At 37.7% G+C, this 24858-nt stretch overlaps 1 protein-coding gene and 1 long non-coding RNA gene across 4 annotated transcripts in view; one reads left to right on the top strand and one right to left on the bottom strand.

Annotated features, from left to right (window-relative positions):
- Positions 1 to 24858, bottom strand: part of ANKRD27 (ankyrin repeat domain 27) — a 57858-nt gene that overhangs the window by 22299 nt on the left and 10701 nt on the right. For 2 of the 3 annotated variants that reach the window (XM_026856577.1, XM_026856579.1), the window contains exons 2-15: positions 14405 to 14535; positions 13138 to 13248; positions 11936 to 12092; positions 10270 to 10424; positions 9898 to 9957; positions 9754 to 9807; positions 9600 to 9665; positions 9444 to 9520; positions 8947 to 9068; positions 7938 to 8016; positions 6972 to 7104; positions 1878 to 1970; positions 933 to 1060; positions 408 to 490 (exon numbers count right to left, since the gene is read on the bottom strand). In XM_026856577.1, the coding sequence (XP_026712378.1) occupies positions 408 to 490; positions 933 to 1060; positions 1878 to 1970; positions 6972 to 7104; positions 7938 to 8016; positions 8947 to 9068; positions 9444 to 9520; positions 9600 to 9665; positions 9754 to 9807; positions 9898 to 9957; positions 10270 to 10424; positions 11936 to 12092; positions 13138 to 13248; positions 14405 to 14506 (1420 nt within the window). In that variant the 5' untranslated portion in view covers positions 14507 to 14535. Of the gene's footprint in view, positions 1 to 407; positions 491 to 932; positions 1061 to 1877; positions 1971 to 6971; positions 7105 to 7937; positions 8017 to 8946; positions 9069 to 9443; positions 9521 to 9599; positions 9666 to 9753; positions 9808 to 9897; positions 9958 to 10269; positions 10425 to 11935; positions 12093 to 13137; positions 13249 to 14404; positions 14536 to 14930; positions 14991 to 24858 lie in introns of those variants that run through there. The other variant, XM_026856578.1, reaches the window with a different exon arrangement.
- Positions 6375 to 24858, top strand: part of LOC113484294 — a 23212-nt gene continuing 4728 nt past the window's right edge. Inside the window, exons 1-2 of the long non-coding RNA XR_003399200.1 lie at positions 6375 to 6388; positions 19306 to 19312. This is a non-coding gene — a long non-coding RNA (uncharacterized LOC113484294). The remainder of the gene's footprint in view (positions 6389 to 19305; positions 19313 to 24858) is intronic.

The raw sequence follows: 24858 nt of genomic DNA, 5'->3' as shown, positions 1-24858 counted from the left end.
TAATGAACATTAAAAGACAGGAGATGGTACAAATCTATCATTTATAGCCAGCTGCAGGACAGAGAAAAGATTAATTTCTCAATCTGCCAGTTCTTTAAAACAAGACTGGTTTCTGATGACACATTTTTACTTTTTTCACAGCTGAAGAAAGAACTACTGTGGTAACCACTAAGGCAAAATAAACAGTGAAACAAACAAACAAACAAAAACTTAGCCATTAGAAACTCATCTTAAAACAATATACAATATCTTCAGTCTGTGCCAAGATACCAGCTTCCACAGCAAATAAGCAGAAAACCATTTAATGCAAAATTCACTCTTTAATGCAAAGTTGGAAAACATGTTAACATAAAGGTAAGGATCATAAGGAGTGGGAAACACTAGTAAGGAAAACCAAAAATACTCACCACAAATAGCAGCTATATGAAGTGGTGTATATCCCCGATCATCTCGGGAAAATGGAGTGATAATAGAAGGATCATTCAGTTTCCTTTAAAACATAATGGTTTAAAAGCAGCTCAGTTACCTATGCACCAGTGGTAAGGAGAGAAAGAAAAATTTGCCAAGGCTCACAAAAAATTGATTTTGGAACTTTTTATCCCTTATCATTTCACATTGACAAATTTTTCTATAAAGAGATTTACATTTTGTTAAGAGATGTGGTTTTGTCCAAGATGTGTAAGTTAGGTTCAAGAGAAGAAATATTTCACACCACGTTTACCAAAGGACATACAACCGACATCACAAAATTGACTGGTTCCATGACATTCGGTATTCTGCTTTTTCAAACCATACAAACATACACTCTTTATTACATCCTGAAGTACTACCAACTTCCTCTACAACCCAAAGCAGCATACTTTCTAAAGTAAATCTCAGATGAAGACTTTCACATAGCTTTTTCTGTATTTGTGGAGATAAAAAGTGCTTACCCAGAAACTAGCTTCTCACACTTGTCACAGTAACAGAGTGGATGACACATTTTCTGTACAGTGTCCTTATCACTGTCACCTTGACTTAGTAATCGCTCCACTTCCTCCTGATTACCTGAAGCAATATGCTACAAAAAGCCAAGAGAAAAAAAGAGGATGAGGAACCAATATAAAAAGCCTCCTCCTAAGGAAAAAAAAAAAAAAAAACACCAAAAAACAGAAAAACCACAGTAATTTACTGAAGCACAAAACAAAAGGAAGCGATTATAAAAGACATGTATTCAAGCATTAGAAAGCAGAAATGAACAATGTCACAGCACAAAACCCCCTAATGGGCATTCACTATTAAAAAGAATCTGTTCTTGGCTTACTTCACTTTCTATAAAAAATTAAAACAATTACTATTGTCCTCTTTAGACTCAGTCACGAAATTATGCTCCCTCTGTGCAAAAACATTTCTATATAGCCATAAGCTGTGAACACATATAATTAGAAGCTCTGGTTTGTGTCCTTGTATAGGCAAAATTATTTTAGAATGACTATATAAGATTAACATATAATATAAAGTAGCTGTCAGGTGACCATGTTTAAATTATTTCAGAAAACTCTTTTAATTTCAAGCACTAAAAGCTGTGAGAGGCAACCAGATAGTAATATCACATCTGTGCATTAAATGGGCCAATCAACAGCAACAGCAGTAGCATTTCATCCTAATTTCTCCCATACTTCATATAACGTCCTGAAATCCATAAGATTATATTAACTTGGTAACATTTTGGCACAGAAACGCACTAGATTCAAAATACACTCTTAGCATCTACTAAAACACATTTTGCAGTACTAATGTAATTAACACTGCATTACATTTCAGAAAATTGCAGAAAGGAAGGGATATAAATTTGCAATACATAAGTACATATATATTCTGCCACAAAAGTTATTAACCTTAAACAAGCAGTCTATTGGTGTAGCAGACATCTGGGTCAAGAAGTTCATCCTTTGTCTTAAAAGCAGCTTGTCACACAGTCTCTCAGATTCCTGAAAATAAAATCTATGGATCAATTATCTATATACTCATTTATAGGCAAAAGTACCTTAACAGTGGAATTAACTTTTAAAAATAATAAACACTGTATTTACCATTTAGGAATTATCAGATGCATGGAAAACCTAAATCAGTTTCACATTTAGGATTCTGAGACTTAAAGAGACACCTGCTCTTCAAAGAAATAATAAGCAGATGTTCACCAGAATATTCCTTTACTGTCATTCTCCATTAAATAACTGAGCATTAACACAACTACAGTTGTACCATCTAAAAAAGAACACAGCAGAATTAGAAAAGACATTAAAAAGACAACAAGAATTGTAAGAGGTGCAATGCAGCTTTTTTACAAGGAGAAATTAGGATTCTTTACTCTGGAAAAGATTTGACTGTGCTATTGTAGTCTATTAAAGTCACAAAAAGTCCAAATAAAAAATGCAAAGAATGAATATCCACTATTCCTCAAAATATAAGAACTGGGATGCCCAACAAAATCATCACACATTAGGTCTGGAGAAGAGTGGGGAGAGGAGAGAGAAGAAAAAAATGTTCTCTTATTCGTGTGAGACATGTCTACTGGTGGTATTAAAAAAGATGACCCAGATCCAACTCTGACTCAAAGACTCTGCTGAACTCTCTGCTACTTGCCGGAAAATAAAAGATTGTACCAGGTAAAGCATCACTCTGTAACAGACTCATTCATACAGTGTTTCCTAGTGGCCACTTCTTGAAAATTAGAGATTGAGATAAGCAGACAAGTAGTGCAACTCTCACATCAGTACTTCCCATTTTCTGAGCAATATAAAGATACAGTCAGGATGTATGAAAGAAAATATATATATATATATATATATATATGCTTCCAAAATCAGGTGAAAATTCTTCAGATTTTGAAATGGCAACATTGAACCTCACACAAAATAAAACAATCTAAAGAAAACACTTTCTAAGAAAGTAAATGGAAACTCTGCACACAGTTGATTCTGATCAACTACTGCTTATTGTTGGCAGCGAGTATCATATTTTTGGATGTTGTTTTTGGATAATGGCTATCTTCCTAGAAATAGAAGGACTCCCAGCATCCATCAAACTGAAGACCACTGCATTTAAGATAGATGCCCCTGTATCAGATAAATTTTGATAGTCTAGGATCTGGGCTATAGCTTCTGCAATTAAATCTGTAAAGACCAGATATAAATGAGTAAGAAAAGTCCAATTCAGCTCTTTATATTAGTAAGTCAGCATGAAGTTGAAGAAACTAGTGAACTGCAAATAAAGATCACTTAAACATGAACAACAGATTTCATATTTTTCTAGAGGTCAGATCACTCATGTTTCAAAATCAACACAGATGCCTCTCAAAGCTGTCTAAAAAAATCCTCCATTGTATAGCAAATAAAGTCTTTAAAAACACGACTCTGAGATCTGGAGATAAAAGTTTCCATCTGTACCTCATAGTAAGTTGTCTGCGTTTAGACACATGAAGATGACAAACATTCACCAAACTTTTCAAACCTAAGTACTTTAGCTAAAGATACTCAAGCATTTCTTTTTAGAATTACAAGGCATATAACACTAGTGTCCTTGGACAGATTCTTCAGTGTGATCAAGAATAACTTCCCTAAGAAATATTTAATGAGAAATGCTATTAATTAGAAAACAATTATAAAGTTTTACTGCTGATACAAGTTTCTGAAGTCTAATCAGAATTTCTAACATGAATGCTCACAGACAGCTTTATACTTTCACTGTAGAGAATCTGAGTAATCACTAGCAAGAACTACTGTAGTTCTAGTACTGTTCCTTCTACAATGTATTTCACAAGAGGAGAGTCACCCAAGTGGAATAATTATTTCAGTCTCACTTGAGACAGCAATCCTTATGTAGATGTATTCTTATTTCTTATATAAATTTTAAAAAATGTCCATCCCAGGTGAAACTACGTATCTTTGAAAACGAAATACAGAATGACAGAAGAATCGAGTTGAAGCATTAAGCAAGTCTAGGCCTTCAAAAACAAAACTCACTTGTACCAGCTTCACTTGCACTCCAGGTATTCAGGAAAAAAATTAATTGCTTTGAGTGAGACTCTTATTTAAGACCTATAGTCTAGAAAATACACATCAAAACACTAACAATCTTTTTATCTAACACCATTCCCTGTAGTAATTAAATATTTGTACCTATGAGGATATGTATAATGACCCATCCAAGGTGACTTTCACAGATTACAACTGATGACTTGGGGAAATTATCCCCACGCCACCTCCCCTACAAACACTTTATTAGACTCAGTTTAAGTCTTCATTTCCTGGCTTTTCCCACCTGCTCTTTCTCCATGACAACTTCATTATCACCTCAAGCTCTTTCCATACAAGAACAAAAATGATATTTTCTAGTGGCTGGCTCTAACTCCCTGTTTTATACCTTACGTCAACCCTCTGAATTAGAGAGACTTACTACACATTAGCTGTGGATAAGAACATAGTGAAGGTCCAATATTATTAACTGGAATTCTAATCAAACAAGTTTGACAACTCCCAGAAAATAAAAGGGGATTTTTCATGCTATCAGTTACATGTTCCTCTCTTCCCCACAACCATAATGTCTCTCTAAGACTTGCATGACCTTGGGTGAAGGGATTTGGCAGGTATCTCTTAAGTGCAATTTTCCTACTGACATGAGGGTGATAATATGCCCATTATCCCACAAGGTACATTAGTTCCCTGCTGAGTTTTCTTTATGCAGTTAGCTTCATTAGGGATTGGACAACACCATTACTCAGCTGCCAGAAGCTCCATCTGAAGCCAGCTATAAAATTAAGTGTAGCCACGAGGGGCTGTAATGAAGCCCCAAGGCACAGCAATGTTCCTGCTCATTTAAATCCCACAACCACTTCCAGCACAATCTGGAAAATGAAACCATGGGGCTCCAACACAACATCTGCTGCTGCTTTAAACAGAAAGTTGATCTCCTTTACCAGAGAATAAAGGAAGTATCTCAACTGATAAGTTCATGAAGTGAGAGCAATGCTATCGGAAGTTCCTGCCATGTTCCTCCACTTCCTCACTACCCTTTTTCAATTCCTGTCAAGAGGCTATTTGCTACGTAGTTTGTTTCTCTTGGATCGCCTCCCTTAACCTACACTAGAGAAAAGGGTAGTCTAGCTCATTCCTTTTCAGCTGTGCTAGAGGACAGGGGATCACCCACTGCCTTGTCTTCAAGGTTCTGCTGTTTTTCATCTCATCTCAGGGTGCTGCCTTTAAGCCCTGTTGACACCTATGAAGGCAGTGTGGAAGAAAGAAGTTCCTGTTGCATACTCACTGTATGCACACTGAAGAGAGAAAGCTGGAGGCTAGCACTCTAGGTCTGGAGCTGATCCAGCTGAGGTATGGACAGAAATACATATTGCTTGCTCTTATATTGGTGCAAACACTAACGTAAGTAGTATGAGACTGCCCTCAGACTTCTCAAATATGTAGTTCATCTTTCAAGACAGAAGCCTCCCAAAGAAATAAATGTAGTATCATAATGTCAGTGGCACTTAAGTTATAATCACTCGAGGGCAAGCCCAGTGTCAAAAAACTGCTATCTTGAGCTATATAAGGAGGGATAGGTCCAGGCATTTAATAGGAAAGAGTCTTTATTCTAGAAATTTAAGAGCAGTATTTTTTTTTCCAGCTTGCTGGCATTGTTGTGGAAGACAATTCTACTTTGGTTCCAGTTCTCCATCCAAACCACCAACATTGGCACTTGGCTATCATTAACAATCAATATACAAGTGACTGCAGGAAGCAAAATTGTCTGGCTGGTTGTTTTTCTTTTAATCTAACATTTTTATTTATTTTTTTTAAACAGTTCATTACAACATTACAGACAAGAAATACCACAGTCTCTTTATACAAAATGAGAAAGTGCCTTTTTCCCCCCCCCGTCCAGAGTGTACAAAACAAACCTATGCATTACAAGTTCATGGAAAGATCCCAGAAAAGAACAAAATCAAAAATAACAAAAGGCTAAAATGTTACTTTAAGAGCTGCTTCTTTAAGATTGTGCCCCAGGTTGTCCCATCCCAAGCCCTGCACACTGAGCCATTATTCTGGCCCCTGCAATTAGATTCCAGTGCTTTGCAGCTGGGCAGACTGAGACACATTGAGTTCAGTCCAGTTCCAAGTTTACTCCTTTTCATTTCCACATCAGATCAGGAAAACCTTATTTTGCAACAGTAGAAAGTTTTACAGGAACAGTAAGACTGGATTCTTTTACAAAATAAGCTACAAAGTTATTCATTTTCTAAAGTCACATCAATATCATTTTTGATTGGCCTGCAGAGATTTGACTTAACTGACAGAAGGTCTGGTTGCCCAGTAGGAACTAACTCATGCATCCACAAGCTTCCTGCCCCCACTAGGTTAGAGACCCTGAGAGCCAAATTTGACCTTCAACCACCACCTTATAGTCCCGCACTCCAGTTACACTATCAACTCAGTGCAACATAGTAATCTGTACTGCAAACACATTGAATTTTTAGAGTATGAAGATTTACTGAATAATTCTAAATTACACTGCAATCTCCATTCTGCTAGCATAGCTGAGGTTTAAAATTAAAGAAAAATCCATTTAAGCTATGCCTACTCTCAAGTACTGCACTGCTTTCACAACCATAGAGTACAAACAGGAGATACTAAACTTACTGAAGACTCCGCTGTTAAAAATAGCGCTGTCATTGTTATTCTAATCATATGAGGTAGACTTGATATTTAACTACTTCCTCAAGGAATACACAATGAACAAGTATTGCTATGGGATTAGCACTTCAATGTAGTCATTTAGATCATTCCAGCATTTGCTTCAGTAGTTACCTCAACTCATTAAGTGCAAAAAAGGAATTCATGTTAACTGTTTGTATTCTCTGACTGAATTTACTCCCACAGTGGTACACAGTCCTACAAGGCTATCAAATGCACATTTGACAGACTTTAAGAGCAGCTTACTGTTGATCTGTCAGAGAGATTGCCTTGTCGTATGTATTCTATTGCAGCCTCAATGGAGGTTAGACAGTATCCCAATTCATCCTTTACTGAAGTACAAAGCCTGAAGTTCTTGATGTAACTCAAGTTGGCCAGCCTGAAATAAAAATTTAAAGACATGAAACTCTAAAAATAAGACACTAGCACGACATACCTTAATACTGCAACTCATTTTAGGCAATCCAGGCAGATAACAGGCATGGATTAAGAAAAAGCTTCTAGAAAGAATGTTTGGCTAGCAATATGGTTTGGTTTGTAGACAGATCATAACTCTACTTATTTCTTAACTATTCAATAAAAAGTTATTAACTGGATATAAGGAATATGACAGGATAAGAACAGCAGCAGGAGAGATTCACACATTTCAAACATATTAATGTTTCAAGCACCATAAGCACCAGTGCAATGTGATAACTACAAATTAAAGGATAAATACTTTTCAGTTATGGGATACACCAACACTAAAATTCAGTTCAGGCACAAGCGGAAGGTTTAGATATATTTTTACTGATAGTGGGGAGAGATAAAGCCATTAAGTATTCAAATCTAGCTTCTCTATATCTAACTAAATGGATCAAACATCTAGAGGCTGCATAAAGGTTTCACAATTCCAAACACAGATGAGGAACAACCAATCTGTGAAGTCTGTATTGACATGTAGATGTGGTAAAGAGATGGCTTCCCATTACAACATTTTTCTAGGCAGAGAATCAAAACAGCAAAGACACAGCACTTGAATTCCTGATAGGTCCTTAATTCAATCACACCTGTAATACATCTTTGCTGTTTGTCCTACTAAAACTAGTTTTCTGCATTACATCAGCCCCTCTTATAGTGTAAGTAAGTTATTACTACATGTTCAGAAACATTTCTCCCTTACATGTAAGGTGATATTATGGAGCTCTGTGTAGCCAAAATATAGTTACATACCAGTTTGGGATTTCTGTTTTTACAAGTAAATACAGCAAAACAGAGAGAAGGTCATCTGCACACATGGTTTCCATGTTAACTGAAAAAATAATTTTTATCTGATGTTAGTCATGTCATGGTTCAAATCAAGAGCAATACCTATAAATGGAGTTTCACCACCCAAGACTAAAGGCCAGATCTACTAGTAGAGAATGCACTGAGTAACCAAAGCAGCCATTCAAATGTTCTCAGTCTCCCTTCTAAAATAGGCTGTCAAAAACCAAATACAGTTCATACTGTACAAACTGCAATATTTGACTAGTATCCCCCTCCTTTCTATAAAGAGCCAGAGCAGTAGCTCAAGATTTCTGAAATTATTGAGGGAAAGAACTACCCTCAAAGTTGATACACTTTTCCATAAGCCAGGAGTCTTCCTGGAGAAAGACAGAGATGAGGTAGGCAAAGCATAAGTTCACTGTACTACCCCATCTGCTTAGCGGAAGTATTCTCTCTCTCCAGACTAGATAAAATAAATACCAGGTTAAGAAGTCCATGCTTTCCCATCACAGAATCATTTCTATAATCCATGGTAGCACTTTGAATGGAACATATAGAAGGTTTGTTTGTCCCCCACCAACACTGCAATTTGCAAAAAATGCATCTCAAAAGGATAGATTTCAGCATTATCAAGGTGCATGGACAAACAGACAAGAATGATCTAGCAGCAATCCTCAGTGTTTAAAATGGATCACTTTGAATTCCTGTTCACGAGAAAAATCTTCTAGCACATGCTTCTCACATGCTCTAGCTAAAAACATATGTAAGCTAAAGCTAACCAAGCACCCCACCTCAACCCTGAGAAGCAATGCTGAAGTGTCTGTCTTGCCTCCATTATGCTTTGTTTAGAGACCTGCAAGGCAGACCCCAGCCTAATTGTGTTCAATCCAGCTGTTTATATATCAAAGTGCTTTGTGCATATTGGTTAAGGAAAAACTTCAAAATTAAGTTATTAATCCACTAAATTACTGACCTCTTTGGCTAGGAGATTGCATAATAACTTGTACCACTTTTCGCAGACAAAGTAGCTTCTGTTGAGGGGAAGTACATTTGTTCAACTGACCCAGTTCTCGCTTTGCACGTGGTATATTAAAACTACAAAATAATTTGAAAGAAACGATCAGCATACAGAGTTCCTGTGCAGAATGCTTAAAACCCAAGTTTAACTTATTCAGAGCCGAAATGAAGAATGGTATTAAAATATTTCCATCTCTACTTTAAGGACACTTGCATTTCTGTATGTTGTAGATGGAAAGGGAAGCATAAGAATATAAAAGCAAAGGAAATAGTGATCATTGCAAAGACTGCCCTAAAACAACACTTGCAAAGCTTTATTTTTTTCATCTCAAAGGAATGAAGTAGAAGAAAAACTTACTACTGTCTGAAGGAAGACACTTTTTGGCTTGCCTGAGACCTATTTAAGACAATCTCAGTGATTCCTCAAAGAGTCCACAATAATCTCTCTCTCACCTGAACTCAGGCTTCACTCCAATGTCTTTTTGCTGCAGATCTTGAAGGCTCCTCGTGATTTTGTTAAAAGCAGCATCCTAATCAATAGAAAGCCACAGGTTCTTTTAAAATGCATTAGATTAATGTAACTAATCTTTACCAATCAAACAAACTTACCTCACTTGCCTCAATAGTCCCCACATATTTGAAGACTAGATCATAAATAGCATGGTGGATATACATCTGTAGAAAAAAAAACACAGTACTTTAGGCATGAAAGGGAGAATTAAAAATAGCTTGCTAATTATTTTCTTTCATTTTGGATGCTTACTTCAACTGCTTGTTTAATCAGATTCATCTGCTCTTCTTGCTTTGCAAGCATCTTCTGGAAAAGGAAAGCCATACAAAGAGCAAGAGAAAGTTAGATAATTTATTGCTTAAGTAACACTATGTATTTAGTGGAATAAGTGTTTACCAAGTGCGAATCTCTCAAAAGATGCTGGAGACATTTGGTATAAAGTGCATTGACAGAATCCTGGGCAGGGAGAGAAAAGAAAAAAGCAATCAGGTTCAGGTTAATCTGACTTGAAGCAACAAAGCATGAATAAGCAGAGAAAGGAAGTCTTCCCTGCCTTAGAAGTGTGCAGCATAGTAAGATTTTTAGCTAGAAAAATTGCTTTACCTAATGATTAAGATGTGGTAATTCACAACCAAGAGTTCTACTTTCTCCCTTCCCACCTTCCTCAACTCTAGACTACTCTGACACAGAAAAGCTCAGTAAGCAGAGATACCCCCAAAGCAGTGAATTATATTTAGGAAGTTAAACATCAAGAAGCAAGATACTGACTATGTAGTGGCGGAGGCTTTTCCTTTCATGTTCTTTAAATGTTCTATAGAAAGATCCTATGCATTTATCAAATCTCTCACAGTGCCTTCCCAAGAATTCTCTAACATCTTCAATATTTTTAAGAGAATAGGAATTTGATGAAGCTGTAGATTCACCTAAAATGAAAGCCAAGAATTAACTCATAGGTTTAATATGTATGCATGGTAAAGTACTTTCTGTCCCCACATACACTGCCAACTGGTGTGCAATGAAACATTAATTCAGCTTACTAAACCTTTAACTGGAGGGATTTCTTTTAATTAAAAGAATTTCATGCATCAGAGTAGGGTCTCTTGTCTTTTATGTCAAGTATTTACTTGGAATAGGTAAAACTGATTTCACATGCTTTTTTACCCTGGGGTAATTTATTGCCACATACATGACTCAATCTGAGTCCAAGTCAAGCTCGAAAGCAGAAAAGCACATTACATTATTGACAGAATACCCATGCAGGAAGTCAGTGTGCTCTAAGCAAGCTGTAAAAATCCCATCTTGGATTTTTACATAACCTATTCTTTATTTAGACACACTTTCTCTGAATGGGAGAGTAAAGTTGCTTCATGTAAACATTAAACCAAATCCACTTTCCTTCTGAATAAGACAATTGAACCCCCACTTAAAATTCATATTGCTTTTCCAAATTTTTTTTTCTAGGCAAGTCTTTCATTTGCCACCTAAAGCAGCCAACTAATAACAGGGTTAGATCTCATTAATTTCAAATTACTTTTGAAATTACAAATTACCTCACTTCTGAAAGACTGCTGTACAACTACATTAAATAATGGCCAAAAAAGGAACACTATGAGAATAATTTCTTAGATTTATATTAATATTTATAGATTTTAATCCTAAGCCTATATATATGCCACTTTTTTTTCAGAACAACTTCATACTTTCCTCACAGTACTATTTTCTCACTACCCTAGTATTACTTCACTGTCATTATTTGTTTTGAACAGATATTCTTACGTATTTAGGAAGACTAGATGTTTTTATTTCAGAAAAAGCATGTTTTAAGAAGCTTTTGTTCCTTTTCATTTGTAAATACATATTGTTAGATGTATTCACAAGGAAATCTTGTTACATTCACAGCTTTATCAGCAGCCTTGGAAATAGTGTTCCAGCCTTATCAAGAGCACTTTCAGTACTAGGACAAAAATTAACACATTCAACTTAATGAGACAGACCAATCCCACAAGAGCTGCTACATAACTATGCTATACAACCTCTAACCACTGATTAAGTGATCATAAAAAAATTTACCTCTCCAGTTTTCTGTGTATCCACCTTGCATCAGGAGACACATGTCACATTTAAGACTAAAACTCTTTAAGCAGTCAGAACTAAGCTGAGCATTGCTAAAAAAACTGTGCTGGATCACATATTCCACAGATTATTTCCAGTGCTCTGACTGGGGCATAGACTCTACAGAATTAAGTTTGCCTGGCAGCAACTTAATATTTCTCTCCAGCAGCATACCAACATCCTCCCCAGCAGGATAATAAACGCTAAGAGCTTTCAACCAAGCCAACGTTTTTCAGAATGAGGAAAATGTATTAAGCATATCAAACATACTAATTTGCTCACTGTGCAAACAAGACCACCAAGTTAACACTTCAATACATACTTGAGCTTTCAGTTTTTTCCAATGGATGAGCTATGCACAATATACTAAAGCTTTCTTCTTTTTCATTGTAAAATGTTTCCTCAAAAAGAACAGGTACTGAGAGATGACAATTAAAACCAGTTCCTAAGATGATGAGATTTCCTTGTATGAAGATCTCCTGAAACAAAACAAAAACCAGATCAAGTGTAAAACTCCACCAGAAGAAAGTTACTATTTGGCTTCTGCATTGCATAGTTTCATTGTATGTCCAGGGAAAGAAGAAAATCTCAAGACAAGAAAGCCCCAGATTCATGACATTCCACATTCTCGTGCTGTGTAGACACCAAAACAACTTCCATCTACAATGGCCAGCTAAAGCTTGCTTACACCTGTTTTCTTTACAAGTCTACTGTTGGAGGTTTCAGACAACCTCCAAGGTCCAAGTGACTATTTGCAGATTTTAGAGCACTTTTAGTAGAAGGGAAATTGAAAAACAACCTAAAATTGGGGCCTAAGTCCAGCTTCAAAAAAACACCATACATCTTGTCTCTATTTCTCACACTCAGCTTTATTTTCTTAAGCAGCTCTAATGAGGATATCTGCAGGAGGAAGATCTGGATGACTGCCCACAAACAGGTGCAAGATCTCAGACTATTCTGCAAAATTACAAGGGAAAAAAACGTGGTCCTGTGTGGTGTTAGCTTCGGTTATCATGCCCTGCTGCTACATTAGTCAGTTTCTACTCTATGTACTGAACAGAATATCTCAGGCCTCAAATACAACACAATACCATCATAATTTAGTCTTAAGCCTTGGTGAACTTGCATCTGCGTGCAATATAGACAGGCTACTACCTGCCAAAAAGCTAGAGAGACAGTTCTTAAGTGATAAAGGCCCTTCTGCCACACAGCAAAATTCCTAACAGCCACAGAACACAGATAAATTGACAAAGTTACTTCACCAAAGCAGCAAGCTGAAATCAGAGGCAGTGTTACCATCTGAAGAAGACAACTATTCTTGTGTACATGCCAAAATATAGCTTTTGCCAGAAAGCAGTATATTGCTGAGAACTTTGGCTTAGATAGGCAATGTGCTCCTTTTGCCAGTTAGCTCTAACTCCTAGCTACCTCTGTACCCATTACTTGACACTATCAGTCATCAACTGCAGCAAATTGTTTAGTGGAGTGTCCCCAAGCTACATTCAGATACCAAAACAGAAATACCTTTCCATTTAAGGTCTGAAAATTTTCTTCTAGCGGCTTCAGAACGTAAGATTCAAACTGGCAGGCAGAAAGACTGTTGCTTGAGAGGCTTCCTTTGCATGGAACTAACACCTAAAAAAGTTAGATCATGCTTTAGAGAGAAATACTGTGTTTACACCAATAGCTTTTATCCTTCAGAGGCAAGCAACTGAATCTAGCTTAAAAACATTTACTAGAAAATGTATAGCAACTATGCGTGCTTTTGTTTAAATAAATAGAAAAGCCACTGATGGACACAGATCAACCTAGAAGTTTCATTTAGTGACTTATCTGAAATAAGATTGACAGATGTAACCAAAGCAAACAATACTAAGAGAAGGAGATGAAATCTTAAGTTACTTAAGACCAGCCACCTGGATGACTTAAAATTAGGCAGCTAATGAAAGTATATTTTCAAACTAAAATGAAAATCTATCAGAAAGAATAATAAAAAAAAAATCTAATATAAGAAACATCTTGGGTCTACTGCACACCAACAGATTGGCTGTTTGAGACAAATTCATAATTAGCAACACATTATGAATACAACAAACACTGTATACACACTGAAAAGAAATACGTCTCATTGTCAAGGAAGGTAAGCATGAGGCAAGTGGTTCTTTCAGTACTCAGAAGCTTTCAGCAATTATGTTAGAATACAAATGGAACTCATGAACATGTCTTAGCATTTCAGCTGATCACATCACCATCTTATGTAAAACACAACTACAAGAACTCCGTTCAATTTAAGACTTAATTTTATAATCAGGTAACAATAACCTCCAGGTTTAATGTAGTCTCCACACTTAATTTTGGATGAAGACTAATTGCAGAATACCCAGATTAGAAGTCTTAAAGACTAGAGTTTTTATTCCAGCTCAGTTTAATGGCTTTATTTTGCCATGTAAAATGCTGTCAGAAATGAGTGATTGTCTGTCCACCAGAGATTTCATAAAATCAATCCCATTTTAAGTTACAAGTAAATGGAAGAATATTTATCTTTAGTTCACAGCAAAGAAAATAAACTTCCTATAAATTTTAGTAACAACATCAACTTTGACCTTTCACTACCATGAATTTAGCAAGGTCCATATTAGTAAATAACAAGCAACTTAAACCAAAAGCTGCTCTGCTTCACTTCCAAGTTTTGTAGGCTTGCACTAAGCTTTACATGGGTCATAGCAGGCACACGATTTAAATTCGCATACCTACTATTTAATAAGCAGCTTTTAAATCTACTTATACTTACAATGCCATGGAGCTCTGCAACTTTGCTGCATAGATCAGGACGCCGCTTCTGAATGGCCAAATAAAAGGGATTTTTCAAGATATCTTCATCATACATAGCCATATGGACTTCAGATATTCCAAGGAGGTTTTCTGAAATACATAAGGAGAATGCTAAATGTATCATACATGGTATCTGTTAAAACACAGTATCTGGAAATACCTAGGAGGCAGTTTGATTCCCCTTGTCTAAAAGGAAAAAGCAGTTTCAGGTCTTGATGTAAGCAGTCAATGGCATGCTTAACTAATAAGAAGGTAACTGTAGTTACTAGAAGTTATTCAGAAGTATTATTTTCCATTAATATATATTTCCAATTACATAATAATTCTCATGTCTCCTTAGATCTTAGGGGTGTTGAGTCTAACACCACATGATAGGTTTGGACAAAACTTAGAAGAAGAAGAAAGAATATCTACATTATTAACACTTTGATATAAGTTAACTTGCACTGCTAAGATCTAAAACAAGCCAAGAGACATGAACTAACAGATTCTTTACAACAGATACTACTGCATCACAGGACATTGATGCTTTTGCAGGATGTTCATGTCAGTCTCAAGACTCATCTGCGTAAGGATTACTGACTGATACACATCAATGAGACACCCAGACAGTGTAACAGGAATCCTTGTGTAAGGCAATCCTCAATTTTCCAAGGAAAGTTATAGTAAAGAGGTACACCAAGGAGATATGAATATCCATGTCATAATTAAAAAGTCACTGTGAAATGCATCATTTATGGTCATCTCTACTCCCACAGAAAAAGTCTCAATGACCTGAGGTCAGGCTGATAGATAATATTTGGCAAAACAGTGAGCAAAAAAAGTGACTGTAGACAGAAAACCCTACCTGTAGGTACTGGAAAAAAGCTATCACTAGGTGTGTCACAGGGGAAAGATGATCTCTAGAGGCACTAGACCCTTGACTGCTTGCTTCCTCAATTCTAATTCTCTATAAAAAAACTATGACCCATCCTAGACACAAGTGCAGGAAAAACTCTAATAGGTCCCTTCTGGAATAACTTCCAAATTATTCAGAAGAATCGAGATTAACAGGCTTACAAGTGCTTAACTAACTAGTCTGTTCTATGTCTTTTCCCCTCATCCAGATTCCCTTGGGAATCAACATGCATGACTTCCTCATGGTATCTCAGCTATATGTTCTGGGAAAGGGTGAGAACACCAGCAGAACTTTAATTTGAGCAAGTCACCCTTACACAATCAGTACCCCCCCGTTATCTTAAACGTAGAATTATACCTAGCACATTATTTGCTCAGTGTGAGCTGCTTATGCTTGTTCTGTTGCACTTTAATATCTGACTGCCAAATGCTGTACTGGTACTTGATCATGGAAGAGACATGAAACCACTGTATGGCAGTTTAATAGAATGGAAAAACATACACACAACATACACTGATTTTTAGATAGTCTTTGAGTTTCAGCTATGCTGTTAACTGATTTATAGTCTGTTAACTGATCTACAGTCTGGTTCCTCCTTATAATTAGGCACAAGGAGAGCTCCCTTAGAGCACTAAACACAAACATGATCAGCTAAAGCCACAATTTCCACTATACAGTTATCAGCAGTTACTTACAATTTGGACAACCTCAGCCTAAACCACTGAAGTTTGGCAGTGGCAGATAACTGCCTTCAGCAGTTCCAGATAAAACGGTTCATCCGCTTTCAAAACGTACAATAAAACCAAGGGCTTCTATGAAAGACTAATTCAGCAGGCCCAAAACAGTGTTCTTTGAAGAACAGATCTGAAGTTGGCTAACAAAGAGGAGGAAAACGTTTGCTCCTGACACCTTCACAAGCCTAGCCAAGTTTAGTAATTATGAGACTTCAAACCTAGAAAAAGCTTTGCACAATATCTGTCCTATCACAGTGTCTGGGTAAACAGGATGATCACCAGTAATTCCACAGATGATGATTGCTACAAACATTTCCTGGCAGGCAGCTGCAATCCAAGTTCAAACTGTGGGCTTCCTCAGCCCGTGGTGGGGGAAGGAAAAAAGGCAGCACAAGCCCAGTGGCAGGTCTGCTGCAGGGACACAGACATATCATCACTGATCCATAGAACACCACAGCTAAGACAGACCTTAAAAAGCAGAACTAGTTAGCTACAAAAAAACCCTGCCTGCTGAACTGCTGGCTAGGCCACAGCTCCACATAAGATCTTAAATGACTGCAGGTTACAGTGCAAACATGAATCAGTGACAATTTATTATATATAGTAAGTCAAGCACCAAGCAGAGCTGTATGTACACACATGTGCAGTCTGCAAAACAGTCTGCCACAGCAAGACTTATTTGGGAGTCCTACATCCTTTTTTCAGAGGACGTGAACTGACTGGAAGAAACTCTGAAGTGAAAAAGGCAAGAAAGCCCCAGAAGCAGGACCCAAAACAAGAAATGCAGTGCTGTTGTTTATGCTGAAGAAACTGTATGGACCAGGTAAGCATTTTTTCTCCCCAGATGGATCAAGCTCTCTGATAAAGGCATTTTCACCACATCTGTAAAAGAAATAGGCCTTGACAGAAAACAGACTCAGATTACAGATCAGGAACACCTTTCAAAAGAGAAGATAAACACATGTTAGATTGCTTAGCAAAGCTATCAAGTCTCTCATGTTGTAAATCTTTAAGAACCTGTTAGACAAACCTCTACTAAAGGTGATAATGGACACAGTGAAGCTAGGGTGCTAGATTATATGGTCTCTCAAGGCACTTTCCATATCAAGCTTTTATTAATGTAGTTGGCCCACTGAGGGATCTTTACCTGCCTTTCTATTTGGTGAATTCATGTTCAGCATCTGGTCAAGCAGACACTGCTATGACCCTCCCCAAGGCAGTGATGATTAAGGTATTAGCATACCGTGTACTGATTCAGGGAAAAGAGCACATGGATGCAAGAAGACAACCAAGCATGAGACTGAAGAGACAAAACTGCAGTGCACAAGTGTTTCAAATTGCTATATCACCACTTTTTCAGCTTAACAAATCTAAGTGCAGAGTTCTTCCCATAATAGAAAGGGGAAGAGAAGAACATTCTACGAATCCTCCTCATCTAGAAACCTGTATCTCACCATCAAAACCAAACAACTCATAAGTTTTGTCTAGAAAGGAATTAAAAACAACATTTCATTCCCCAGCAAAACAGGAGATTTACTGAAGGAAGGGAGCTCCCACAGAAAACCTGAATATATGAAGCTTGCTGTCTGTATGACTGATGTAGCTCTTAAATCATTGCCTGCACCTGAAAAAAAAAGCCACACAAGCAACCAGGGTACTTTAAGATTCATGCCAGTTGACAGATCATCACAGGAAGAGCTTGAAATTATAATCTTGAATTCCTGGTTCATGAATTACACACCACAAATAACTAGCTTTAAAACACTTTGTGTCAGCCACATATATTCTTTTACTACAGAACTACTGACAGGGTTGAATCACACTTGAGAGCTCTAGCAAGAAGTGAAAAGAAATCAAACATTGGGTTTGGCATTTTAGCTACTGTAATGCAACCAAGATGCCATTAACATGCTGTACTCTAATAAGGAAGCTAAGACTTCTAGTTCATATGGGTATTTGTCACCCACCTTGAGCAGAAGCAGATTGCGAACAGTGAACTGACTGCTCACTGCAAGGCATGTTCCTACACAGCAGGAATCACCACCAGCAGCCAAATTAGTCCTGTTCTGAGAATCACAATTCTGAATTTCCTTCCCTTTTCTCTCTCCCTTAACCCTACATCTGTTCAGTGCTACATTAGTGGATAACTATCATATCTAATTAAGATACAAGTATGAAAAAGAAAGGGTAGAATACTTATTAACTGAAACAGTTACGGTACTATATTCACTTGGACGTCCTTCACCTATCCACAGCATTCCTCAGAGAGACAGAAGTGTGAATGTACAAGCCATCTACAATTTAAGTAATACAGAAAAACAAAGGACTTTATACCAAAGTCTACAGAGTCAAGAGAATACATTAAAGCTTCCCCAAATTTTGGCTCCAGCATTTCTGAGATTAAGTCAATTTCTTTCCAGCCCAAGTTAAATGCATCTGAAAACACTGACTAATGCATTGCTGTAATTCTAAGAATGCATTAGAACACTCCACTGGGAGTTTATTGGCAGAACACAACATCCAACTTCAACCTAATTTAACTGGGAGGGAGGCAGCACCAGGCAGGATACAGATTTATTCTTCTAGTTGCACCTTGGACAACTTCAGATTTGCTAACACTAAGCGAGCAGGAAATGTACAAAGCCTTATATTCATTACCAGAACTGTTTAATGCTTAACAGCATTAAAAATTGTCATAAGCCATATTCACTATGAAGTTTATTAAATTCTATCATGCCAAGCTGTAAAGGAATACACAAGTACTAATGTTATATAAAAGGTTTAAATGGAATCACTTAAGTGTGTGGCTTCATGCTTGTAAACACAAAAATAGCCCAAATTGCTGGAAGAACAGAAGCTAACTGATCAGAGAATCTAATAAGCATTATGTTACTGTTTTTTAAAAAAAATCATAATGGTGAACTAAAAATGGCCAAATCCTTTCCACATTAAGAGCAGAGTGATAATTCTAAGGATATAACTAATGGTATAAGGGTCAGCTAAAGTAGAAAACATACCACTGAATCTAAACACTTCACTGTTTTATCCAAAACACTGGAAATAAAGTCTTACGACCTTTGGTACTGAAAAGAATGAGTAGGATTTAACTATGAGAGTTTGTCACTGATGGTGTTTTCACCATTTTACAGATTGTCGAGTGAGGTACCTTTTACAGACCTATCAGGTTCCAGTTTGTTTTAAGAAGCATTTTGAAATTTAGACAGACAGTCATTAAGTAGAAAATATAATTGTATTTGCATTGTTACTTGGCAGTTTTATCAAATCCACATTTGAGTTACACAACTATTTACTAAATTTTTAGCCACATCATCTTCTGAATGTCCTGCTATACCACTATTAAAGACTGACTGCAGAGAAAATGCCTTTCATAACAGAATTAGGGATTATGTATACAAACACTTCATATTCAATATTAAACAGTATAAGATTCTGTGATGTCACTAAGGCATTTTGATAATACTTTGGCAGAGCAAAGACAGTAAAACAGCTACTAAACTGGTAAAAATTATTAGCCTAGTTCTGTAATCTGAAATCTCTCCAGGACAGCAAGTTAGGATATTACACTGGGATGCTAATATCAAGTACATCAGTGTCCTCTCCACAAAAATCCAGCTACATTCTCCAAAATCTTCAACACCAGATCCATTAGCACATCATGTTCCAGAAGCATAAACTCAATGAATTTTACTTGCATAGCAATACTGTGAGGTTTCACTCCTCAAGTTTCACATGATGGCATCAATTTCATCTTGGCTTACAGACTCTATAACAGTAACAACCAATGCTTAATAAACCAGTACTCGAATACCACTTGCTGAAATGCTCAAAATTATGAGAAAAACAGAACAAGCAGTGGCTTATTACTCAAAATATGTTTAACTCAGAGTAGCACACACATTTCTGCTAAAGTTTGTATGTGTACTTATCACACTAGTAAATTGCAGAGCCCTGAAGAAAAATAAGATGAAGGAATTGTTCCCAATAGCACTGCATATTAGCAAGAACAGCCAAAGCTAAGCATATCTTAAAGCACTTTGCAAGCAAACAGCAATCTAACAGTGGAATTTAACTAGTTTCAGTCCAAATAAAAAGCTAGTTACCACTTCAGCCACTGTTTTACCTGCACTATTTCTCCTCATTTACCCCACTTCCAGGCAAAGGTCACAATGTGGACTTGAGCCCTCATCATTCACCTCAAAGTAAAAACAAAACGTCCTTTCTCTGAAACCTTATTCCCTCCCCTAAGGGATAAACGCTGAGCACTTTTTTGAAAAACAGCTCTGAGACATGTTCCAGTGCACCCTGCTCACCACGAGGGAGCAAAGGAGGAAACAATTTATTCCTACTCTTTTTTAGATTCACCTTCAGCTTGTATGATTTCTGTGAAACTGAAGTATGTCAGAATGACACTTTTGAATTATCAGATTATAGTGTGGCAAATTTGCATCAGTCTGCTCAAGACTTCCTAACAAACTGGGGAAAAACTAGGTTTTATGATCCCAGAACATCAGTCTGACAATGGAACTGGAGAGGAAGGGTCAGCAGCATTCCAGGAAGATGTCATTTCTCTCAGCATCCCCCTTTCAGACAGACATTTCCTCCAAAGCAGCGTTAAGTGCCAGCACAGGATCTCATGATTGTGGTTTTGCCTTTGCTCCACAGCCTCAAGCCCTTTTTAGGCTTAAGAATTCTGGCTCTCCTACCACCACTCCCAACTTTCTCAGACAGGCCTCCCCCAGAGATCTACAGCACCTGCCAGCAACAGGGCATACTGTGCAGGTCCATTTGTATCAGTTCCTCAGGCAGCTTTTCATTACAAGTCCCACCTGTAAACTCTAAAATGGTAGTAAGAAGGTTCACCCTTTGCACTTTAACAGCGTATCTGCATCATAGTTTGATGTGGACACATTCTTACTTGTGTCAGACTTAAGGGGAAAGAACACACTGGTTTGACTCTCCACAGCCATCTTTTTTCCTCCAGAGAAAGTACATTTTAACATGAGTGGCTCATCCTTAAAGAGGCAAGCTTTCCACTTTTATCCAGTCACTTTCATTGATTTTTGAGATAATCTCAATCATCATTAGCCAAGTATTAGGAACAAGCTGCATTCTCCTCTTCACAGCAAGATAGAGACTAGATTCCCAATTCTCAATTTTTGCAGGTTTAGAAATCCACCAAAGAATTTTCATTCTTTGGCTTACCACTATTAAAACTGCATTAAATTATCAGGTGGGGAACCCTGAGCTATTCACAAGCTAGTCCTGGAACAGGAGTGCAGAGGGTGCTGGTCAGTGAACCACAATTACAAGGAACATTTAGAGGAAAAACATTAACAAAAAGTACAAAGTTCCCAACCCAGCTTCCCAAACAAGGATGCTTCCTCCAAATATTACTGAACTGCATTTCTGGCCACCCCATCAGGCTTGCAGACGTGTCAGCATGTCACCAAAATGCAATAAAGTAACTTATTGACACCAATGTGAGGTAGATAAACAGATACTCCTTTATTAACAGCTGGGTGTGTAGGGGAGTCATCTCACCACAACACACACCTAAATCGTGTAGCATGCTGATGATAAAGGATACAGTAATACCTAATAAACAAGTTCTCATACATAAACACGATAGTTCCCATAACTCATTTTCTTATTCCCACCCCTTTCCGGTCATGTGCACTTGAGTCCTAAAATGAGACAGGGGGCTGCTTTTGTGTCCACCACAGGCTACTGACCTAAAAGAAAGACCCTCCAATGCCCTTGACTCAAGGACTTTGGCTCACACTGCGATTTTAACATGCTTCAAAGCCCTTTCACAATGTAACTTTAAGAACACCTGGTCTACAGGGCAATAAATCATCCTTACCAAGTAGTCTAACAACAGTACCTCATCATGAGTCTTATTCTTTGATTAGAAATCAGGTTAATGATTGTTACCAGCCTACGTGGCCTTAGCCTGGGACTTTACAAAGGACCTAGTAGCAGTATAACTGGTTGTACGGTTACTCTAAACCATTCCTTATTTAAATCCAAATCACCAAGAATCATTAAAATCAGTTCAAATTAATAACAAATCAGTAACAAGCACAGGTACTTCTTTGGAGGGGGGGGAGAAAACCTAAGGAGTTGAAATACAAGCATCAACATTTTACTTAAGCCAATTATTTTGATTCTTTAGTTACTGAGGCAAGACAATGATATAATCCCCCAGCCTGTGTACTAAGTGTGCAGTGGGCCTGAGCACCATACTGCTGAGACGTGGGTCACAGAAGGCAATACCATTTCTTGACTAGAGAGTTAGAGACCACCACTCTTCACAACAGACCACATAAGGCTGACCGACTCCAAGATTAACAGCAAGTCTGTAAAGAAATCAAGTACGAAGGGTCAGACCCAGCACAGGCCACCTGCCAAAATACAAGAGAACTGAAACTAGCAGCCCTGTACCCCATCGCCTTAGTTCAGATTATTCTTAGACCAGACAACTGCATAGGAATTTAATCTCTGTGTATCTCAATAGGAAAAACAAGTCCTTGCAGATCAGCACTAAGTCTCATCATTGCAAGAAACTTAATCAGACCATTACTAGAACATCTATTTATGATTAAAACCGGAGAATGATGCTAGTTCCCTCCTTTAGGGAACAGAGCAAGAGTAAGGAAGGCTGGAACACAGTTCAGCAGGCAAGCTGTTCTAACTAGCAAAATAAATTATTTTAACCACCACTGGTGTTTTGACACTATGTAATGCACCATACACCAGCCTGAGGTAATTAAGAGCTTCCTGACAGTAAACACCATCACACAGACTTATCAGTCTAACATTCTTCCATGAAATAAAGACTCTTGCTTTGGATCAAATCCTCAAGCCACTTTACCATCAAAACGCCTAGTAGAGTCAATCACAGAATAGTTATTGAAGGAGGTTGCATAGTGTTCTCAGCAGGAGATAGGGGGTTGATATCACATTTCATTTTCACTGTATCCCATCCTTATTTTCCTTCTTCATCTCACAGTGGCTCACAGACAGGTCACAGCATCCTACAGACTGAACTCAGTACATAAGCTTACTCCAAAAAGCAAGCCTATCAGGGCAAAGCTTAACAACCACTTGAAACAGACTTGTATTTACCTAAAATTCTACTTGAAAATCTATTAAAGTGAGAATATAGCATTTAACAAGTAGTGATGTTCAAGAATACTTTGCAAACATTTTTAAAGGTACTGGAATAGAAAAAACATTGTCATTAACATCGATTGCAAGAAAGCCTTTTCACAGAACCAGAAAATACACTTCTCCTCCTACTCATTATGCTGCTTCCTAATTTACTTCTAAGGATTTTTAGACCTCATCCTAATAGTCTTCTCAGGACAATATTTTTGCTAATCAGCATCTTGTTTGAAAGCAGTATCAAGATTTTGATTTTCAGATCATGCCTGTCTAACAAACTACAACTGAATTTTACAAGAGTTTCCACAATCTACCCAAATTGGATAATACCATGCAGCTGGACTTAATTTAGAACTAATCTAAATAACAGCCTCTTTCTTCCCACATGACACACCTAAAGATGTATTTAGGCATTATCTGATAACAGATTATAATTGCTGCCACCTTCAGGTTTAAGTAGTCACATGTTCTTGAAACATTACCCCCCCCCTCCCATTTTCAGCTACTTACAGAGAAGCAGTTTCAAGATTCTGTTGTGCCCCAATGAGCAGTAACATTAGCAATATGTGGCAGATTTTAAACACAGCTACTACACACGCAGATACGCATAATATAGTTAGCAATACGCTTAACACTGAAGTCACACAGGACTCCAGGTTCAAACACAGAGCTAATCCTTTTTCCACCTGCCAATGATTAAGTAATTACAAGACTTCACTTATCAGGTCAAAATTATCCTGTGCTTTTTTGTTCCTACAAAGAAACAGGCTTACTGATTCACTTCTAGGCTACCAACCCACAAAGTGGTAGAGAGCTGTTCAGTTTACTCTGTAGTAGCTTGGCACTCCATGGAAGTTAAACAGTAGTTTCTTCCACAGATGGCAACCTGCAGCTGAAGCTACATATGGCTTAGAGTTAGAGCCAAAATTAAGGTAGAACAACAAAAACCTGTCAGTGGAGTCCAAGCTACCAGGATCCAGAAAGAATACAGCCTAGACAAATCTCTTCAGGCTGTGCTCAGCACCAGAAAGCCAGTCTGCCTGGACTCTGCTCCTCACAGCAAATTATCTTGCTCAGCTCACACTGCATTACAGTGGTGACAAGATAAAGGAAGGCTCATGCTCCCCCTTCTCTTGGGAGTACACCTGCACATCTTTTTCAAGTTACTATAGCATCAGAAAACTACCCAGTTACCCACAAACACTGAGGTATATGTAGTAGTGTATGTTATGACAACCAAGTTCTCCAGAAATCCACTTTGCCCAAGATGCAGCACGTGGCAGAGACAACAAACAATGTTTAGTTTGTGTAGCACTCAACATATCCAATTCTGGTTTTGGAGAAAGTTCAGATGTACACGTAGACACGGCCTCGTGTCTGTCACTAACTGTTCTATCACGCTTCAACCTAGTCACAAGGGTAGCTGTGAAGCACTATTTCTGCTAGCGAGGAACCGGTGTGTTTCCTGCTGCTTGACTCGAGGTAACCGCAGAGGATCTGGACCCACAGCAGCGCTTCCCACCGGCCACCTTTAACCACCCGTGCGAAAGGCGAAGAGCACAGCGGCTCTTCCCGCCAGGCCTGCCCTGCGCT

The sequence above is a fragment of the Athene cunicularia genome (assembly GCF_003259725.1).
Source record: "Athene cunicularia isolate RWA chromosome 11 unlocalized genomic scaffold, athCun1 chr11_part1, whole genome shotgun sequence".
In the NCBI taxonomy this organism is placed as follows: Eukaryota; Metazoa; Chordata; class Aves; order Strigiformes; family Strigidae; genus Athene; species Athene cunicularia.
This window is presented reverse-complemented; position numbering and strand designations above follow the sequence as displayed.